Source organism: Strongyloides ratti (assembly GCF_001040885.1).
Source record: "Strongyloides ratti genome assembly S_ratti_ED321, chromosome : X".
In the NCBI taxonomy this organism is placed as follows: Eukaryota; Metazoa; Nematoda; class Chromadorea; order Rhabditida; family Strongyloididae; genus Strongyloides; species Strongyloides ratti.
Window position 1 is genome coordinate 4,586,009 of NC_037309.1, and position 18,666 is coordinate 4,604,674.

The window sequence follows — 18,666 nt, forward strand, 5'->3', positions numbered from 1 at the left end:
GTTTATAAGCTTACTTAGTGTATTCGATTTTTAATACTAAGTTCTTTCAAGGCCTTTGAATAGAAAAAAGAGTTGAATTTGTTGCTTTAAGTATCAAAATATTCGCTAAAAACAAGGTTAAAACACTAATATATTATATAAAAATAAGATAAAAGTATATAGTAAAGTGAAATATAATTTTTTTTTATTAATATACATAGTATGAAAACACCAAAGAATGATCATTTGATGGAGGGAAAAAAGCGATTTTTAATATTATTTATGTCTACACAAAAATTTCACGATATTCATTATAAAATCATATGAATATTATGACATAATAAAATTAATTTTATGTTAAAACTTATTAAGTTCAATATTTTTTTATTAAATTAAACACATTTATTTTTAATTCATTAATATTAACAAAAGTATATTATAATTAATAAAAATTTTAAATTATATTGAATTTTATTTTATTAAAAAGTAGTTAATAAAATAATAAAAAAAAATTAATTTTTTCATAGAAAATTATATATATATTTATATATATATACGTCAAAAGATAGACTAAAAGATAAAAATTATAATAAAAAAAAAATTAAACAAGATCCAATGGAATAAATATTCTTCTATTTGCCATTCTTATTTGTGATGGAGCATAATCTTTTGCCGGTAAGACATTCATTATCATTGGTGGTATCTTTTCAAATGCTTCTCTATAGTAAAAATCAAAGTTTGCTATATCAACACGTGTACCATATCTATCTAATGTAGAAAATAAAAAATCTCTAAAATATATAAAAAATATTATATATATATATATATATATAAATATTACCTGTACATAGAAAAACTGTCGCCAGAAACCATGTCGTGATTTGTTTTATTTGCTCTAATTGTAGCAATATATTGTGTCATTGGTTTTATAAAATCTCCACTTTCTAAACTTAATAATATTTGTTCATGTACACTGTTCCAGGGTGACTAAAAAAAATAATTATTATAATAATAATAGTAATAGATAATTAAATTTAAGAAGATATTATATAATTAGATAAAAATTTGTTAGAATTAATTAATGATGCTTTCAAATTAAAAATTTCCTCATTTTTATCTTTAATTTGATTGTTTAAATTTCTTAAAAGTTTCTCATTAGCTTCAATATTATTTAATATATTTTGTTGTTGTCTTAATTCATTTAAATTATTAGAAATTTCTTTCCACCATACATCTAATTCACGAAGCATCTCATCAAAATCTTCTTGTATAAAATCAAAAATTTGAGCTAAAGGATATATTGTTTGTGTTAAATGTTGTATACTCTTTCTTAATTCATCTGTTTCTTCTTTTAATTGAATATATTCACTGTCATCATATATATGATATTTTACTGATAATGGATAAGAATCTTTTTCAATATTTTTTGTATTTTCAACAATCTTATTTACAAGTATACCATGTTGATCTTCATTAATTTTATTAACATTTATAGAAGTATCACTAAATTTATTAATTGGTATTTCTTCTGTAACAAAAATATCATCATCTATTTCTGTATTTTTAGATTCTTCTTCTGTAATTAAAGGTACTGTTATAGATGTATCAATTTCATTTTTATCAGTCCCTTCTTCATAAATAATTTGATTTTTTTTTAATTTAGGAGGAGGAGGACGTGCAACAGCTGTACCAGGTCGAATTAATGGAGATGTAACTATTTGATGTTCATGATTATTAATTTTATCATTATCTTTGTCCTTTTCAACTATTAATTCATTATTTTTTAATTTAATGTCATTATTATTTTGTTGTAATGAAATATTGTTATTGTTTATATTCTTTTCTTCCTCTATAACATTATTCTCCTGGGTAATTGATGAATTTTTTTCTTTTGTTTTTTGACTTCTCTTACTGGATTTTTTGTTTGATTTTTTTGAAAAATTATGATTTATTTCCTCTTCTGATATATTAATAATTTTATCTTTTTCTTTAATTTTATGTTTTCCATTCTCTTTTTCATTCTTTTTTAATTTTTTTTCTTCTTTTGATTTATTATCACCATTATTTTCTTCCTCTTTATTTGATTTACTTGAAGATCTTTCATCTGTTGTTTTATCTATTTTTAATTTTTTTTCTGAATGATTACTTTTATTTTTTGTACTATCCTTCTTCCCATCACTACTTTCCTTATTTTTTTTCTTTTTTTTAGCTTTTTTAAAATCTTTAGCTGCTTTGGCAAATTTTTGTAAAAATAAATTTGTCAAATGACTATCTTTTCCAGCAACAATTTTACTTCCTTTTAGTTCATCCAAACTACCATCATTATTAATTATTGATATTAATTCATCCAAAAATGAAATTTTTATACTTTTTTCATTAAAGTTTTCAAATTTAAGAATATCTTCAGTATACTTATCACTTAAAAATGATGTTTTACGAATTGTTTCACTTATGATATCAAATAAAAAACGAAAAGGTGGTCTTTTAAGTAATGTTTCAGTTAATATTGGTTCACTAATAATCTTTGAAAAAACTTCAATTGTTATTTTTTCCATTTATTTTTTAAGTAAAATAGAATTCAAAAAAAATATTTAAATAATATAATATTGGTAAACAGTTATAAAAATATTATAACGATTACCATTTTTATAAACAATAAATTGTTACTATAGCAACAATACAAATATATTGCATATGATAGTTATTGTTTAATTATTTATTTTTTGTTATATATTTATTTTTTTTTTATAATATTTTTATATTTAAAAAAAAAAAAAAACTTACTTGTTTTGACATAAGATATAATGGTTGGTTTTTGTCCTCATGTAGTTCAGGTACATCATATGTACATATAACTTGAACATTGGTCCCACACCATAAATTTAAATGTGATAGCATATTAGTTCTTTTAAAATAATAAAGAAGATTGTAATAAAGCATTTGATGATCATAAAAAAAACCAGGTCCAATGGTATAATTATTACAACTTAATATTTGCGTTTCCAATATCATACGTAAATAAACGGGATTTAAAAAACGTACAGGAAATGAGATATAATAATCCTCATTATTACCAAATTCAACTTTTTCACGTAAATGATTTTGTTGATAATAACTATTTTTTTTCATAATTGTATTATTAAATATTTTAACTGTTAATAATGGTGTAAAATTATGACCACAATGATAACATGAATATATTGAAGACTCTTCACATTCCATAAATTTTGTCCATATTTCTTCATCATAATTAATATTTCCACATTCACGTTTAGTACATCTTGAAGCAATTGATAATTCAATTCTTTTTAATTGACGATTACATTTGCGAAGAAAAGGAAATGATTCAATATATTGATTCATTAATGTTGAAAATCTTTCAATACCACGAAATCCATAAATTAACCCGTTACTTATACGATAAATTTTTTGGGCAAAATGGTCTGTTTCTTGTTCAATTCCTAATGGTAATTCATCATTACATGGAATATCATTACTATTTGATGTTTTCCATTTTGTTTTCATTTCACCAAATAAATTTTTTGCCACCTGTTGAACTGGTTTAAATAATATTGTTGATAAACTTTGTGTTGATAAAGAATGTTTTAAATTTGATGTATCTACTTGTTTATTTACAAGTGATGGGCTTAAAATTTTTGAAACTAATGGAGATTTACTTAATGTTTTAAACCAACTTTTGGATGGTGTTAATTTTGTTGAATCAATCATATTTTGTTCTTCTTTTTTTTCAGAAAATGGTTCACTTAAATGTTCAATTAAAAATCGTCTTCTTGATTCTTCTAAATTAGATTCAGAAACAGTTTTAGAATTTTTATCTGATAATTCATCAATTCCTAATGGTTCAATATTAATATTAGTTGATGAACCTAATATATCATTACATTTAATAGATGTATTAGTATTAACAGTTAATGCATATTCAATATCATTAAGAGGATTTTTTTCATGAGAAATACAAAGACTACTTAAACTTGTATTTAAATTTTTTTTTAAATCTTCAATATTATTATCAATTTTAAAATAATTTTTAGAATCTCCAATTAATGATACATTTGTTGTAATAGGAATATCACTATCAAAATGTTCTTTATATAAACAATCAATGTAAATATCCTTTTCATTTATCTCCTCATTAGAAATATTTTTTTCTTCAATTTCTTTTCTAATTTTTAATAAATATCCTTTTTTTTTCATATTATTAACAAAATTATTTAATTCAGGAAATTTTTGACTATTTTTTAATGCTATATTTTCATCATTTTTTTTCCATGTCATAAAATGTTTATTTGGTTCTAATAAATCAAATGACATAGGTAAATCTTTACATTCATCATTAGTTTCAATATAATTATTTATTGTTTTTTTGTATTGATGTGGATTAAATGTTTCATTACAAATTTCATCATTTTCTATTTCATTATCACTATTTTCATTAATGTTTAATGTCTTAAAAATTTTGTTTATATCTTTTGCAACATTTCCAATTTCATTTGTTGGAGATATTTTAATATGTGTTTTTACCATATAATTAATTCCTATAATAACCCAACCAACACCTTTAAATTTTCTATATGCTTTTATTTCATTTTCAGATGGCCATCCTTTAGCTGTTATTGCTTTATGATATATAGGTAAAGTTATACAATCTGGCATAATTCCATAACATTCCATAAGTTGAAGAACTCTATAACTCCAATATGGTTTCCCATAGAAACCACATAAATGTATAATAACACGAAATGGTTGTTGGTCTAATATTATAACTTTTGTATCTAATAAATTAAATAAATAATTTATTCCTAGATTTAATCCTAATAACTTATTATTAATTTTTTGTAAAAAATTTGGTAATAATGAAAACCATATAGCATTTATCTCAAATAATATTATTCTTGGCCATGTAAAAGTTGATTCATTTAAATGTAAACGAATTTTATCTTTTTCACATTTTAATTCATATACACTTCTTAAAACATTTAAATTTCTTAATTGTGGATCTTTTGTTAACATTAAACAATTAGCTTTTAAACCAACAGCTGTATTAACAAATTCTAAATCATATAATTCTTTATTTAAATTGTTTGGAAATTGTTTAAATTTTTTAACATTTTTCATTATTGTTGATGAACATTGTATATTAGCTTCAATAGTTTTCATATTAATATTAATGTCATCATTATCATACATAGTTGTTGTTGATGATATATCACATTTACGATAAATATCATCAAAGAAAAAATAAAATTCATTTTTTTCTGAATGAAAAATTCTTTCTTGTATAAAATGACGAAACATTTGAGTATTTACAAATGTTTTAAAAAAATTTAATGATTGACGATCCTTTGAACGAATAAATTTTTCAAAATCAAAAACATTTTGTATATCTTTTAAATTATCTAAATATGGAGCTTTTTTTAATGGTAATATACATTCATCATATCCTTTTAATAATGATGACATAAATTTTAAAAAATATCTTCGTACTTTATGATTTGTTTTTTCAATTATATTAAATGATTCATATTGAATATCTCGTGATACTAAAGAAGAATATGCTCTTATTTGAGGAAATGAATCAAATCTATGTATAGATTCTAAATCATTTCTTAATATTTTTAATGGATTTGATGGAACAGAATTTAATAACCGTTTAACTTCATCATTAGATAATGATGATGATTGAGTATCAATACCAAAAAATATTGCATCTGTTGTTTGGTCACCTTCAACATCAAAATATTTTGAGTCAATTCCAGCAATTACTGGAACTGGTGATTCACATATTATACTTGCCTCACTTATACATAATGGTACATAAGGACATTGCCAGAAAAGTGGAAATATTAATGAGACAAATGTCTCACAAATTGGTGAGAGTGTGTTGTGACGCATTGAATGAAAAATTACTGTCCTTTCTTGAAGAATACATAAAAATATTGTTATCATATTTTCAACACCTAATTGATTTAAACAATCAATAAATCTTGCACCAGATAATGGCATTTCTGGAATATCATGTAAATTAAATAAAATTTTTTCATTAAATAAATGAAGACGAAATTGTGGTACTTTAGGTGCTGGATAAACAACTTCATACATCTAAAATTATAATAATTATAAATTAATAATATTAAAAAAAAAAAAAATTAAAATTATATTATTTATTAATAACTTACAAGATATGATAATATTCTTTCAACAGGTATATTTATTTCATTGTCTAATGAATTATATCTTCTTAATATATCTAATATTGTTTTAAATCCTTCATTAAAAGGAAATTTAGATATAAAAACAATTGTTTTATTCTTTAATATAATTAAATCTTCTTTAATAATTTCTATTGTTATTTTATTTGTTTCATTATCATCTGTTTCAATTGGTGTATATAGTGTTAATCCATTATCAATTAATTTTTCTTTTATTTCATTATATTCTTTATCATTAATTTTTTTATCAAATTCATTACTTTGAATATCATCAATATTATTAATATTTTCTTTTTTAGGTGAATTTGATAATTCTTCAACATTTAATTTTTGTTTTTGTTCATTAGTTAATTTTAAATTATGTATTTCATAAAATGTTAAACATGTAGCATATGTTTTTTTTGCTTTATCATCCGTTAAAACAAATGAAGATGCTTGATCTTCTGGATATGGTTTATTAATTGGCCAACAAACCATTTCTACACCATTAGGCATACAAAAATTTGCAACATCTGGAGATATTATTTTACAACTGTCATTTGAAAAAGAATCCAATATTTTAGGAGAATATGATATTGAACGTCTTGCTCTTCTACTTTTTTTATAACAAATATACATATTGGATGCAGTTAAACTTTTGTTAAAAACTTTATCAATTTTATAAAATGATGCAGGACATTTTTCGTTGTTTGAAGCATTGATAACACATATATCAGTAACAACTTCATTTGTACTTATCTCAGACATTGTTTTTAAACGGCGAAATGTTAAATATACTTGTTTATTTTTATTACCACTTATGTTTGCAGAATTTCCATATCTTGTTTGTGTAATAGCTACAGAATCAGCCATTAATTGTTCACCATTTGACTCATCAAGAATACCAATATCAACAATAGGCATTTTAGAAAAACCACGTCTAATAGTAATAAAACATTCTGTATGTTTTATTGAACTATGAAGTAAATCAGCAACAGTTCCTCCAGGTGTACTACTTATAATTTCATAATCATCTTTAACCTTAAAAAAATTTTTTTTATTAAATAATTCATTTTAATAATTAATAATATTTTATATATAAATTTTTTTTTTTAAAATTATTTTCTATTAACACTTACACTTTCTTTGAGACGAGGAAAGACAAGTTCTATATCAATAATTGGTTCTTTAGATGTTTCATTTTTATTAACAACTTCAACATCAATGGTACATTCATCTTGACCAACTATACAAAAACTTTCATATAATGTTTCATGGTTTTTTAAATTGTCATACTCTTTTAATAAATCTTCTTTCTTCTTACCATTTTGTAATTGACCAGAGGATGCCTCATTCATTTGAATAGTTAAAATATTTCTATAATAAAATATTTAGAAATATGCAAAAATATAAATATAGAATAAATATTTTTGAGAGAAATATTTTTCTTTCTCTAACTATTAAAATAAAATAAACAAATTGATAAACAATGAAAAATTTAAAAAATATAGTATTTTATAGTGTAAATTTTAAGAAATATATATATAAATATATATTAAAAGTCAGTCACTAGGTAAATTTAATAAGTTTCGCAACGTGGAGGTAACATATGTATTTATCAATATTATCAATATTAAAAAAAAACAATTGGAACAATTAAATATAGAAATTTTTTTTTATATTATTATTGATAAATCTTAATTGTAATTTTTCTTTATTAGTTTTTTTTTTTGTACATATATTATAGTACAATTCATATTGTACATGTTTTTGTATATTGTTTTTTTAAAAAAAAAGAAAAAAAGATGCACAATAACTAGGGTTCACCTTTCCAAAATATATGAACAGGGGTTATAGATAAGATATTGTTTTTTTTTCAGTTATTTTATTTATTTAACATTTGTTTATAATATCAATGATTATATTATTTTAATATCTCCATTATCATAAAAATCATATAAACAATTAAATTTTTAATGCACAATTTTTATTTTATTATATTAAATTAAAAATGATTAATAGATATTAGAAACATATGTTATCTTCATCAGTAAAATAAAGTTAATTTGACAGCTTTTTAAAAAATGATAGGAATAAATATCTATAATTTTTTTTTTAATTAACATTAAAGGTGATATACGATCATTTATCTTGTCACAACATTATTTATATTAATTTTTTATTTGGCCTTTCAAGAAAAATAAAAGAAAAATTTCTTTTTTGTTATAAAATAAATTTTCTTCTATTATTAGAAAAGAAAGATTTATTCAATATATTTTATATAGAAATATGGAGCTTTTTTTAGTATAAAAAAAAAATTGTAGCCCTTTTATTTAGTATTAATATTGTGTAAAATTTATTATATAACATTCAAGAAGAGTGAAAAGATTTAAATGAAAAATTGTTTTAAAATTACTGTATAACAACACAATAGTGCTATTTTTAAACTTTATATTCCTTAATTTTTTTTTAAAAAAAATTTATTGATAAAGTATTTGATTTGGATATAAATAATTTAAATTTAATAATTAAAGTTTAACATAAATTTTTTTATTATTGATGAAAAAATATAATTGAGTAAAAATATTTTTTTTATTTATCACGTAATTAATATTATTATGGATCGAATCTCGATTTTCTCATTAAAAATATTTTATTAAAATTATAAAAATTTTTATATTAATAATAAAAGTTTACCTAAGAGAATATAATATTAAACTTTATGTTATTTAATAATTAATAATTATGGTATTCCTCAAAGAGAAAGAAAAAAAAGTAAAAGAGAGAGAGAGAAAGGAAGGAAGATAAAATTTCAAATTTTCTTCATATGTAGACATTTCTTATTAATAATTTAAATATTTTTGAAAAATTTTTATATTATTAATTATGTACATTCTCATTACAAAATAATTATAAACTTTGTACTTGGAAGACTCTGACAAATCCTAGACATATTAATTTTCATATATGAATATTTTAATTAATACTAATATTTATTTTTAGACATCAAGTCCCATGATTAAAAAGAATTTTTAAGTTATTTTTAAGTACATGTCAATCTTATGTCATAAAATTGTTTACTGCCGTCCCACTTACATCTGTTATTGGGAAGTACATAAATGACAATTATTGTGGAATATACTAATAATTATATATATATATATATAAATTTTTTTCATGCATTTAATGATCTTATAGTAACTTATACTAATATATAAATAATTTATAACAAACAAATGTAAATAATTATAAAATATTTTTGGAAAAAAAAAAATTTTTTTAGTACAAATTATAACTACTTATATTATTTATAATTATCAATTTTCACTTAGTAGTTAGTAAAAATGTTTCTAAATGTAGCATGTAAATATAAAAGATTCTTATAATTCACATAGAGTTTATTTAAAATAACTTTTAAATTCATGCACGAAAGTGATACTATTGCATAAACTAAAAGAAAATGTAATCTAATCTTAAAATTTGTGTGAATTTAAATGTTTGATGATGACGTACGCGCAATACTATCAAAATTACCCATAAACTAAAGATATGTATATTTTAATATAAAAAAAAAACGGAAATCAGTTTAACAAAAATATAATTACGTTTAATCACATAAAATATAATAAAAATTTTATTAATTTCATTTTTATTATTAAAATAAAATGTTGTAAAAAAATTTTATTTTAAAATTTATACACTCAAATAATAAATTTAAAAAAAGTTTAAAAAAAAATAATTTACTTAGACAAATGTTTTTATTATTTTTTTTTTTAAATTCAAATTAAAATAAATATATTTGTTTATTTTATACTTTTATTAATATGTTGTCCTTTTATTGTAAATGAACTTTAATAAAGATATTTTCTCTAATTAAATGTTCAAAGATAGATTTTTCTACGAAATATTATCAATTTTTATAATAATAATAGCATATAATTATTTTTTTAAATGTACTTATATTAAAATGATGATAAAAACAAAAATTAAATCTTTATTCTTTTTTCTAAAAAAAATTCAATTTGAATTTTCTTAGTAATATTAAAAAATCTTTTTTTCATTAATATGTTAATAACATCTTAACACAATCTTAATACATTTTTGGTATATTTATTTTGTCTGGATGATTTCATTTTTTATTTAAAATGTAATGTATATTAAAATTTATTTAGTTAGATGATATAATACCTCCCATATATATTTATATTGCTTATAGATCCCAGACTAATATTTAAGTGATTTTTTTTATAGGTTAATTTATGTATCTCTCTGTATCCTTTAACTAAAATTAAAGGCGGATAAATTGATGAGAAGTAAGAGAGTTCTTAATTTAGAACCCACCTTCTAAAGAAAATTCCATAATAGCGCTTTTTTTGACCAATCTTGATAGAGGAGAAAAATTTATCCATAGTAACGCCTTCTATCATGATAATGTTGAGGTTGATAATATTTAAGAAGACGATTCTTATAAAATAATATCAGTTCATCAAATTTAACTTTTACTATTTCTTTTTTTTTCAGATTATTCTTTTATTAATTTTTTGATAACATGTTCTTCATCTCATCAATTTCAACTTTCAACAAAAGCCTTCGTCTTTTACTTATCATTGGTTCACTTGTTGTAATTACTAACTGCCGTTTTAATAGAAATCCTTGGTATTCTTTTATGGAAGCTAATGATGATCAGGTTCCAGGTAATGCTTTTGAAGATTTTATGAAACCAAAGCATTTTAAAAATCCAAGCAATTCACCTTACCCAGAGCAATATATGTTCCAAAAACGTAGAGATCCAAATGAGTTAGTTAAAAGTTGTGGTAGACTCCTTATTGATAGAGCTAAAGAAGTTTGTATGAAATGTGATTCATACAATTGGAAAAACATAGGTAGTAAGTTTTAGTAAAATTAATTAAATAGATAAATTATACTTTTTTTAGGGAAATATTCATTAGCTGATCATTGCTGTAAAAAAGAATGTTCTGATAATCAAATTGCTACAACATGCTGTATATGAAAAAGCATATAATTTCTCGTCGTGAATATCTTACTATAATATAACATTAAATCCATTAACAACTTTTTGTTTAAACAATTCGTCTTTAAATTTACATCGTTTTAAATGTTCACAAATATGAGAGAAATGGATTTATTCATAATTTAAAAAAATTAAAAAAAAAACAAAAAAAACAAAAAAAAAAAAGAAATACAGACTATGGAATAACTTTTTTAACAACTTTATAAACCATTTAACATTTATCTTACACATAAACTGATAGAAATTATCTTTTGAAATATATTAAATGTATCTTGTGATATTCGCAATAAATTTTATTTAGAAGATGATAAATTTACTTTAACTTTTTTTAAAATTTGAAATAAAAGTAATTTTTTAATAATGCTTTTAAAAAATTAATGGTTTATTTGTTTTTATTGCCAAATAAAATGTTATGTGTAATAATTAATTTAATTAATTGAATAGTAAAATGATTATTTTTTTAATAAGATAATAAATTATTTCTTATAACCATAATATTTTTTCATTATATATATTTTTTTATTTCAAATTAAATAATATATGTATAGACAATAAATAAAAACTAATAATATAATATTTCTTAAATAAATGTCATTTTCATTCATTTATTGAAAAAGTTAAAAGAACAACAAGTTTAATATTTTAATATTACAAAGATTAAAATAAATAAAATTGCTATGTGAATATATTAATTAATTCGCAACAATGTAAATAAGTAGTTTATTTACCTCATTAAAATTTAAAAAAAAAATTTTTATTCAAAAATATTTGTTTATTAAAAAATTTGAATAGCTTCTAATTACAAGGTTTCACTTGCTTTCTCTTTTATTTTTAGTTGCCATGAGACAGTATAAACTACATTTGATACTATATAAATGTATTTATTATAATTAAAACAAAATACTAATCATAGATAGAAAGCAACAAATATATTTCAAGCATATAATTATAAAAACTTTGAACTTCGTTCAAACATTTTTATTAGAAATTGCCATATATTTTATGAAATTGTAAATGACAATATTAAAATAATATACATAAAAATTTGTATGTAATAATATATTATTAATGCATGGAATATAATAATTGTCAATATTTATTGTTTATTCAAATTTATAACTTTTTTTTTTATATATAATAAAAATAAAATTGAGCTATTAAAGTGCAAATGATTTAAAAAAAAGAAAGATTGTTTATGTTTAAACAATAATAATAATTGTTTATAATAATTATTTATGAAGTTATACTTTTATCAATTTTTTTTTCTTCTTTTTTTTTTATTAAATATAACATATTAAATATAAAAAATTTTTATTAAAAAAAAGAAATCTTATAGTTTACAATATATCTTTGTAGTATTAAATGATTAAAGATATCTCGTTATAAAAATTGCACAGGACAAAAATTAGTCTAAAATTTTAATAAATTTTTTTTTCCATTTTTTTTTTTGTTATGTTAAATTCATTTTCGTTTTTAACCTTTCTTTTAAGATAAAAAGCTTTTTCTTTTTATAAGTATAAGTGTCTAATGCGACTCTAATATTTATGATAATTATTTAACAAGCTAGATTTTTCCATACTAGTATGTTTTATAAAAGTTACAGTAATATGTTGGAATATTTTAAAATAAAGCAATAGTATAAAGGTACCATACAAACTAATATAAGAAATCTTAATATGAAATAAAAAGTTATAAATAGACTTACAAAAATAGTTAAATCAAAAAGCATAAAACCCGTAAGTCTAAAAATTAATAGTTATTATTTAAATAAAAACTATAATATTAATTTGTACGAGATCTTTAAACTCTAGCACAAATTTTTGATAAAATTTTAAAATAATAAAAAAAAAAAACTAAATTAAAATTGTAAAAGGCCTAATAATTTTCTAAAATAAAAAAATATTATAATACGTTAAAATGAGATAATAGTATTATTATTATTCCATAACATTTTCATGTGTTGTTGGGAATGTAACAGAAGACCGAGTTTTAATTCTTCTATTCGGAAGATCGATATCACGGGAAAGAGGTGGTGGAGGTAAGAGACGTTTTTTGTTTCCTTTGACTTTAATCTAAATAAAAGAATATAATTTAATAAATAAAATAAAAAAAAAATACCTCTGTATTAGGACCAAAAATTGAAAGTAAAACTGGCATAAAAATTAATCCATTTATAAGACCTATTATAATTAATGCTGACATTATTATAAAGAAATATTTTACGACAAATTCAAATTCTGAAAAACCAAGCATTAATATTCCTAATAAAGTTGAAATTGCTCCATGAATAACAGGTACAAATACTCTATCAATAGCCATTTCCATACGTTCTTGTCTTGTACCTAATGCTGTAAGATATGAATACATAACATGTACAGTAAATTCAACACCAATACCAACAGCAGTAATTAATGAAACAGCTGAGACAGGATTTAATTTTATTCCTGAATATCCTAAAAAACCAGCAAGTTCTAATGTCATTATCATTAATGTAAAACATATGCAAGCAGCAGCCCATAAATTAAAAAGTAATATTGTTATAACAATAAAAACAGCAAATGTTATAATACCAATAGCTTTTAATATTGTTATATTAAGATTTAAATATTGATCCCAAAAGACAAAAGCAATTCCACTAGGAAAATTATCAATACCAAGTTCTGTATATCTAGAACAAATAGCTCTAACTTCTTTTATCATATTAACAATTGTTTCTGTATCAGATAAACCAGTCATATAAAATGGTATTTCACTATATTTTGGTTTTGGTATTGGTGGTATAAAATATCTATATGTCATATTACCAGTACCTTCTTTTAATTTATATAATGGTGGATAAAATTTAGCTTGTGATACAGTGTATAACATTGATTCATATTCATGCCAACCATATAAATAATTATAAAATCCTTCTTCATTTACAATACCATTTTGAATTAATTTAATTTTTCCAACACGTGAACAATCTTCTTTATCACCATAACTACATAATAATGAATATGCTACCTGTAAATCGGGATATTTTACTTCATTAGAACCATTTAATATTCTTTTATCAAAATCAATTAATAATCCATCATTATTTGCTTTATCAATTTTTTCTTGTAATCTATAAAGCCAATTTTTAAATAAATCCATCCAAAATGGTTCACTTGGTTGACCATAACCATTTTTTACAACATAATTTAATCTACCAATATCATTACGAAGATTTTCAATTAATTTTTGTTTACCAGCAAAATCAACATTTTCACCACGAATTACAATTGACATTGGATAAAAACTAAAATAACGATCTCTAGCTCTTAAAAATGCAGCTGGTGCTGTATGTTCTGGTAAAACATCACTTAATTCTAATCCTTGTTTAATATTAAATGTTCCTAAATAACCAATTATACCTAATCCAAGACCAAGTATAAGTATTAAAATTTTAATAAATTTATATCTTAAAAATGGTATATAATATTTTCTTAATAAACGATGTATAATTCCTTTTGCTGGTAATTGATTACAATTTTTTTCATCTTCTTCATCATTTCCTTTTATAAAATTTAATGATTGATATGTATTATTATTATTAATTGATACAGTATTAGAACGTGATAAAGCTCTTTCTATAATACTTTCATTTCTTATATTAATTTTTGTACCATTATCATTATAATTTCTACCATCTTCATCATCTGATAAATGTATTTCATATGAACAACAAAAAACATCCCTACGACCATCTTTAAGACGTCGTAAGTCAATTGATATCATTGCAAGAAATATTGTAAAAATTCCAATTAAATTAAATGTTAATAATATACATGATTGAAAACAAAATGATCGTAATGCTGGTATAGGAAGAACAGTTCCAGCTAAAAATGATAAAATATTATTTGTACTTGTCATAAGTATTGACATTCCTGTTTCTTTTAATAAAACACCAACTTCATTTTTTTTAACTGATTTTGTAACAGTATGATAATTATGAAGTAATAAAAACATGTTATCAACACCAATTCCTAATGTTAAAAATGGTACAATTTGTGTTGTAGCAGCATTAAATTCAATACCAAGCCATGTTGAAACACCAAGACCAGCAATACTTGATAATGTAACACTTAGTACACCAAAAAATGCTAAACTAACAGATGAATCATGAGATAATTTATAATTTCTTATTTTTCCTTGTGAATACATTGCATATAATATCATAAAACCATATCCAAATAAAATAACAGTATAATTAAATTGACAAAATTCTGATAACATATCACCTATTGATGTTGATGCTAATGGATGTAAACGTCTTTTTTCTATTTTTATATTAGGATAATTAGGTTGTGAATAAAAATTTAATTTATGATTATATATTGATTGTGTAAAATTTCTTTGCCAAACTTTTAATATTTCTTTAGCCATATCAACATTCCATTTATCAATTATATCACCATTTATTAATTTTTGATGACGTGATGTTTGATTATTAGCAAATGATGTATAAATTTCTTTTGGTGATGATACTAAAATTATTGTTTGCATAGCTTCAGCTGTCATTTTACCATCATTTGTTATATTTATTCCACCAAATATCATATTTTTAGACCAATTCATAACACCTCTAGCAAATCCTTTACATCCATTTTTAACTATTTCACCATAATTTGGATATAAAGGATATGATGTTAATTTAAATAATTTTTCTGCTTCTTCATGATTAGATTTAAGAAATTCCATAAATGATACTCGATAAGAATTATAATGTTTATCATTTGTTGATTGTTTGCGATTAATTGAAATAAAAAAGAAATTAAAACTATCAAGAGTATCTACAAATTTACTTAAGACACTATCAATACTAATATTTTTTTTCTTAAGAGACTCTTCAAAAATTTTAAAAGCTGGTAATCCATTATAATAATTTGGTGACGTTATTGGACATTCTGGATCTAATGGATCAATACAGGGACGATCTAAATATCCCATTCCAATTTCACTTCTATCAAAAAATTCTTTCATTGTTCCAAGATTTGTTACTTTTGATAAATCATCAATAACTTGTTTTGGATTAATATTTGTCCATTTTAATGTATTTTCTTCTGGTAATTCTGTTATATAACCAAGTAATGTAATATTATTTAAATTTATTGGTGGTGTTGGTCCCATTGGTTTAGAACCTTCAAAAAAACAATCTATTGGTGTTATCCATATACATGGTATTAAGCTTTCAATAACTGGTTGATAATCTTTTGCCATTGAATCATCTTTTATAGAAAGATCTCCTGGTTTAAAACATATATCATCTAATGTCCAATTAAGTCCATAAAGATTAATGGTTATATCTTTAATTTCTTTTATTAATTCAACATGTTCTAATAATCTTTCTTTTGTTAATAAATTTTCTTTATCTTTTTCACCAGTTTGTATTAAAACTTGATAACTTCCACCAGTTTCATCATCATCTGAATAATTTTTTAATTTATCATCAATAAAAGGCCTAATAAAATGTTTTTCATCATAATGACTCCATATATTTTTGCGAGATTCAAATTCTTTTTTGATATTTGAATAATAATTAATTTCAGCATTTAAATGCCCTCCTTCTAAAAAAAAAAATAATAATTATATTTTTTTTAAATTTAATACTTACTTGGAACCCATAGTTTAACAATATCATCTTCAAAACGTACATGTTGAAGGCCAATAGTACATATTAAAAATAATGATACAATAACTGTTAAAATTAACCAAGGTTTTTTTTGAACATATGATGCCAACATATACACGTTATTTTGTATGATACTTCTTATTACAAGTGTTGGTATACTACCTTGAGCATTATCTAAATATATTTGTTGTAATGTCATATCAGCATCACTCATTGTTGGATGTACCATAAATTCACGTTTCCATTCTTGTGAATAATCATTTGAATTTGATTTTCCAACAAAAAATCTTCTCCATGATTTAATGTATCTTGTTAATCTATTATTTTCTAATTCTTGTTCATCATCAAATTCATTTGTAATATTACCTTGTGAATAATCTAATAATCTTTGACCGGGCCTTGAATTTTCGGGTACTGTTTCACTATCCGTGTTTTTACCCGTTGGGGCTTCAATCAATGTTAACATTGAGGTATTCACTTGAAAATTAATTTTTAGTCTTTAATAGAATAAATATCCTCAATGTTAGAAAATTAGTAATAGAGTTTGTTTGATTAATTATCCTCAAACAATGAAAGAATTAATCTATAATAATAATTTTAAGATCTATAAAATAAATAATATAAAATTATATTTTAAAAAATATGATGAATCAAATAATAAGTTGTAATATATATATGTATATATATGTAATAAAAAAAATTTATAATATTAATATATAAAAATTAAAAAAAAAAAATATATATATATATATAATAATAATAATATTATATATATATTTTTTTAAAATGTGTTACCCTTCAGTCACGTTAATAATTCAAAATATATTATATTTGTTACATTTATATAAGGATCGATTACAAATCCATGTCATATATAAGTTACAGAAATAAAACAACGTACCACTTTTAAAAATGGTACATTTTTTCTTTGTTATAATAATAAAGTATATTGTTATCAAAGTATGATTAGAAAAATCAAATATACCATAATAAGTTTAAAAAAAAGGTTAATATTAATGAAATAATTTTTTATAATTTAATGAAAAATTATAATTTAATTAATAGTAGAAAAAAATTTAAAAAAACTAGATAGTATATAACATTAATAGTAGAAGAAAATAAGTTAAAATAAATTTTAAATTTTTGTTAGATAAACAATATTCATGAACAGGTCATTGAGGGTATAGATCTGTATTTTATTATATTGAAACTAAAAGATAATGAAAAGGAAATAATTTTTAGTACAAATAAAATTGTATAGTAAACTAAATATATATATTAGCTTTTCAAAAAAAGATAATCTGGAAAAATAAATGTAACACATAATGAATTCACATTTATATATAAAAAAAGTTTTAAATTTTGTAAAGAATAAAAAAAAAAAAAAAAATTTTAATATATATAAAATATATGTTATAATGATTGTTAAAAGAAAATCATTTTTGCAAATAAAATAGTTTATGATAATATTTTTCAAACATATTATTTTTATTAAAAATAACAATTTATATAAATATATTTTTAAATAATATTTAAGACAAAAAAAAAATTAATATATATATTATAGATATAATGATGATAATTTTTAGTAAAAATAAATTAAAATATTTATTAAAAGTGTTATGAAAAAAAAAAAGTATATAATTATATACTTTTTAGGTCTAAAATAATATATTTTATGTAAAACGAAACATGACTCTAATGCCTTTGAATAATTTTTCTTTACAATTCTTTAAATATATATATATATATAGTAAAAAGTTGATGATGTACATTTGTCCCCATTGGGC

At 21.0% G+C, this 18,666-nt stretch overlaps 3 protein-coding genes across 3 annotated transcripts; 1 reads left to right on the top strand and 2 right to left on the bottom strand.

Moving 5' to 3' along the window:
* Window positions 1-580: 580 nt before the first annotated feature.
* SRAE_X000098900 (Calmodulin-binding protein related to a Rab3 GDP/GTP exchange protein) lies at window positions 581-7,546 on the bottom strand (the record flags this gene model as incomplete). Its single annotated transcript, XM_024645400.1, has 6 exons — window positions 581-770; window positions 821-966; window positions 1,212-2,501; window positions 2,764-6,099; window positions 6,177-7,229; window positions 7,328-7,546. 6 exons carry the CDS (start codon window positions 7,544-7,546, stop codon window positions 581-583), a joined length of 6,234 nt encoding a protein of 2,077 aa, XP_024510862.1.
* A 3,308-nt stretch (window positions 7,547-10,854) lies between these two features.
* SRAE_X000099000 (Nematode insulin-related peptide, beta type family and Insulin-like domain-containing protein) lies at window positions 10,855-11,199 on the top strand (the record flags this gene model as incomplete). The annotated part of the gene is made up of 2 exons (XM_024645401.1): window positions 10,855-11,074; window positions 11,123-11,199. The coding sequence occupies 2 exons, from the start codon at window positions 10,855-10,857 to the stop codon at window positions 11,197-11,199; spliced, it is 297 nt and encodes a 98-aa protein (XP_024510863.1).
* A 1,958-nt stretch (window positions 11,200-13,157) lies between these two features.
* Window positions 13,158-17,342, bottom strand: SRAE_X000099100 (Protein patched homolog 1; the record flags this gene model as incomplete). Its single annotated transcript, XM_024645402.1, has 3 exons — window positions 13,158-13,292; window positions 13,339-16,811; window positions 16,859-17,342. 3 exons carry the CDS (start codon window positions 17,340-17,342, stop codon window positions 13,158-13,160), a joined length of 4,092 nt encoding a protein of 1,363 aa, XP_024510864.1.
* Between the last annotated feature and the right edge of the window lie 1,324 nt (window positions 17,343-18,666).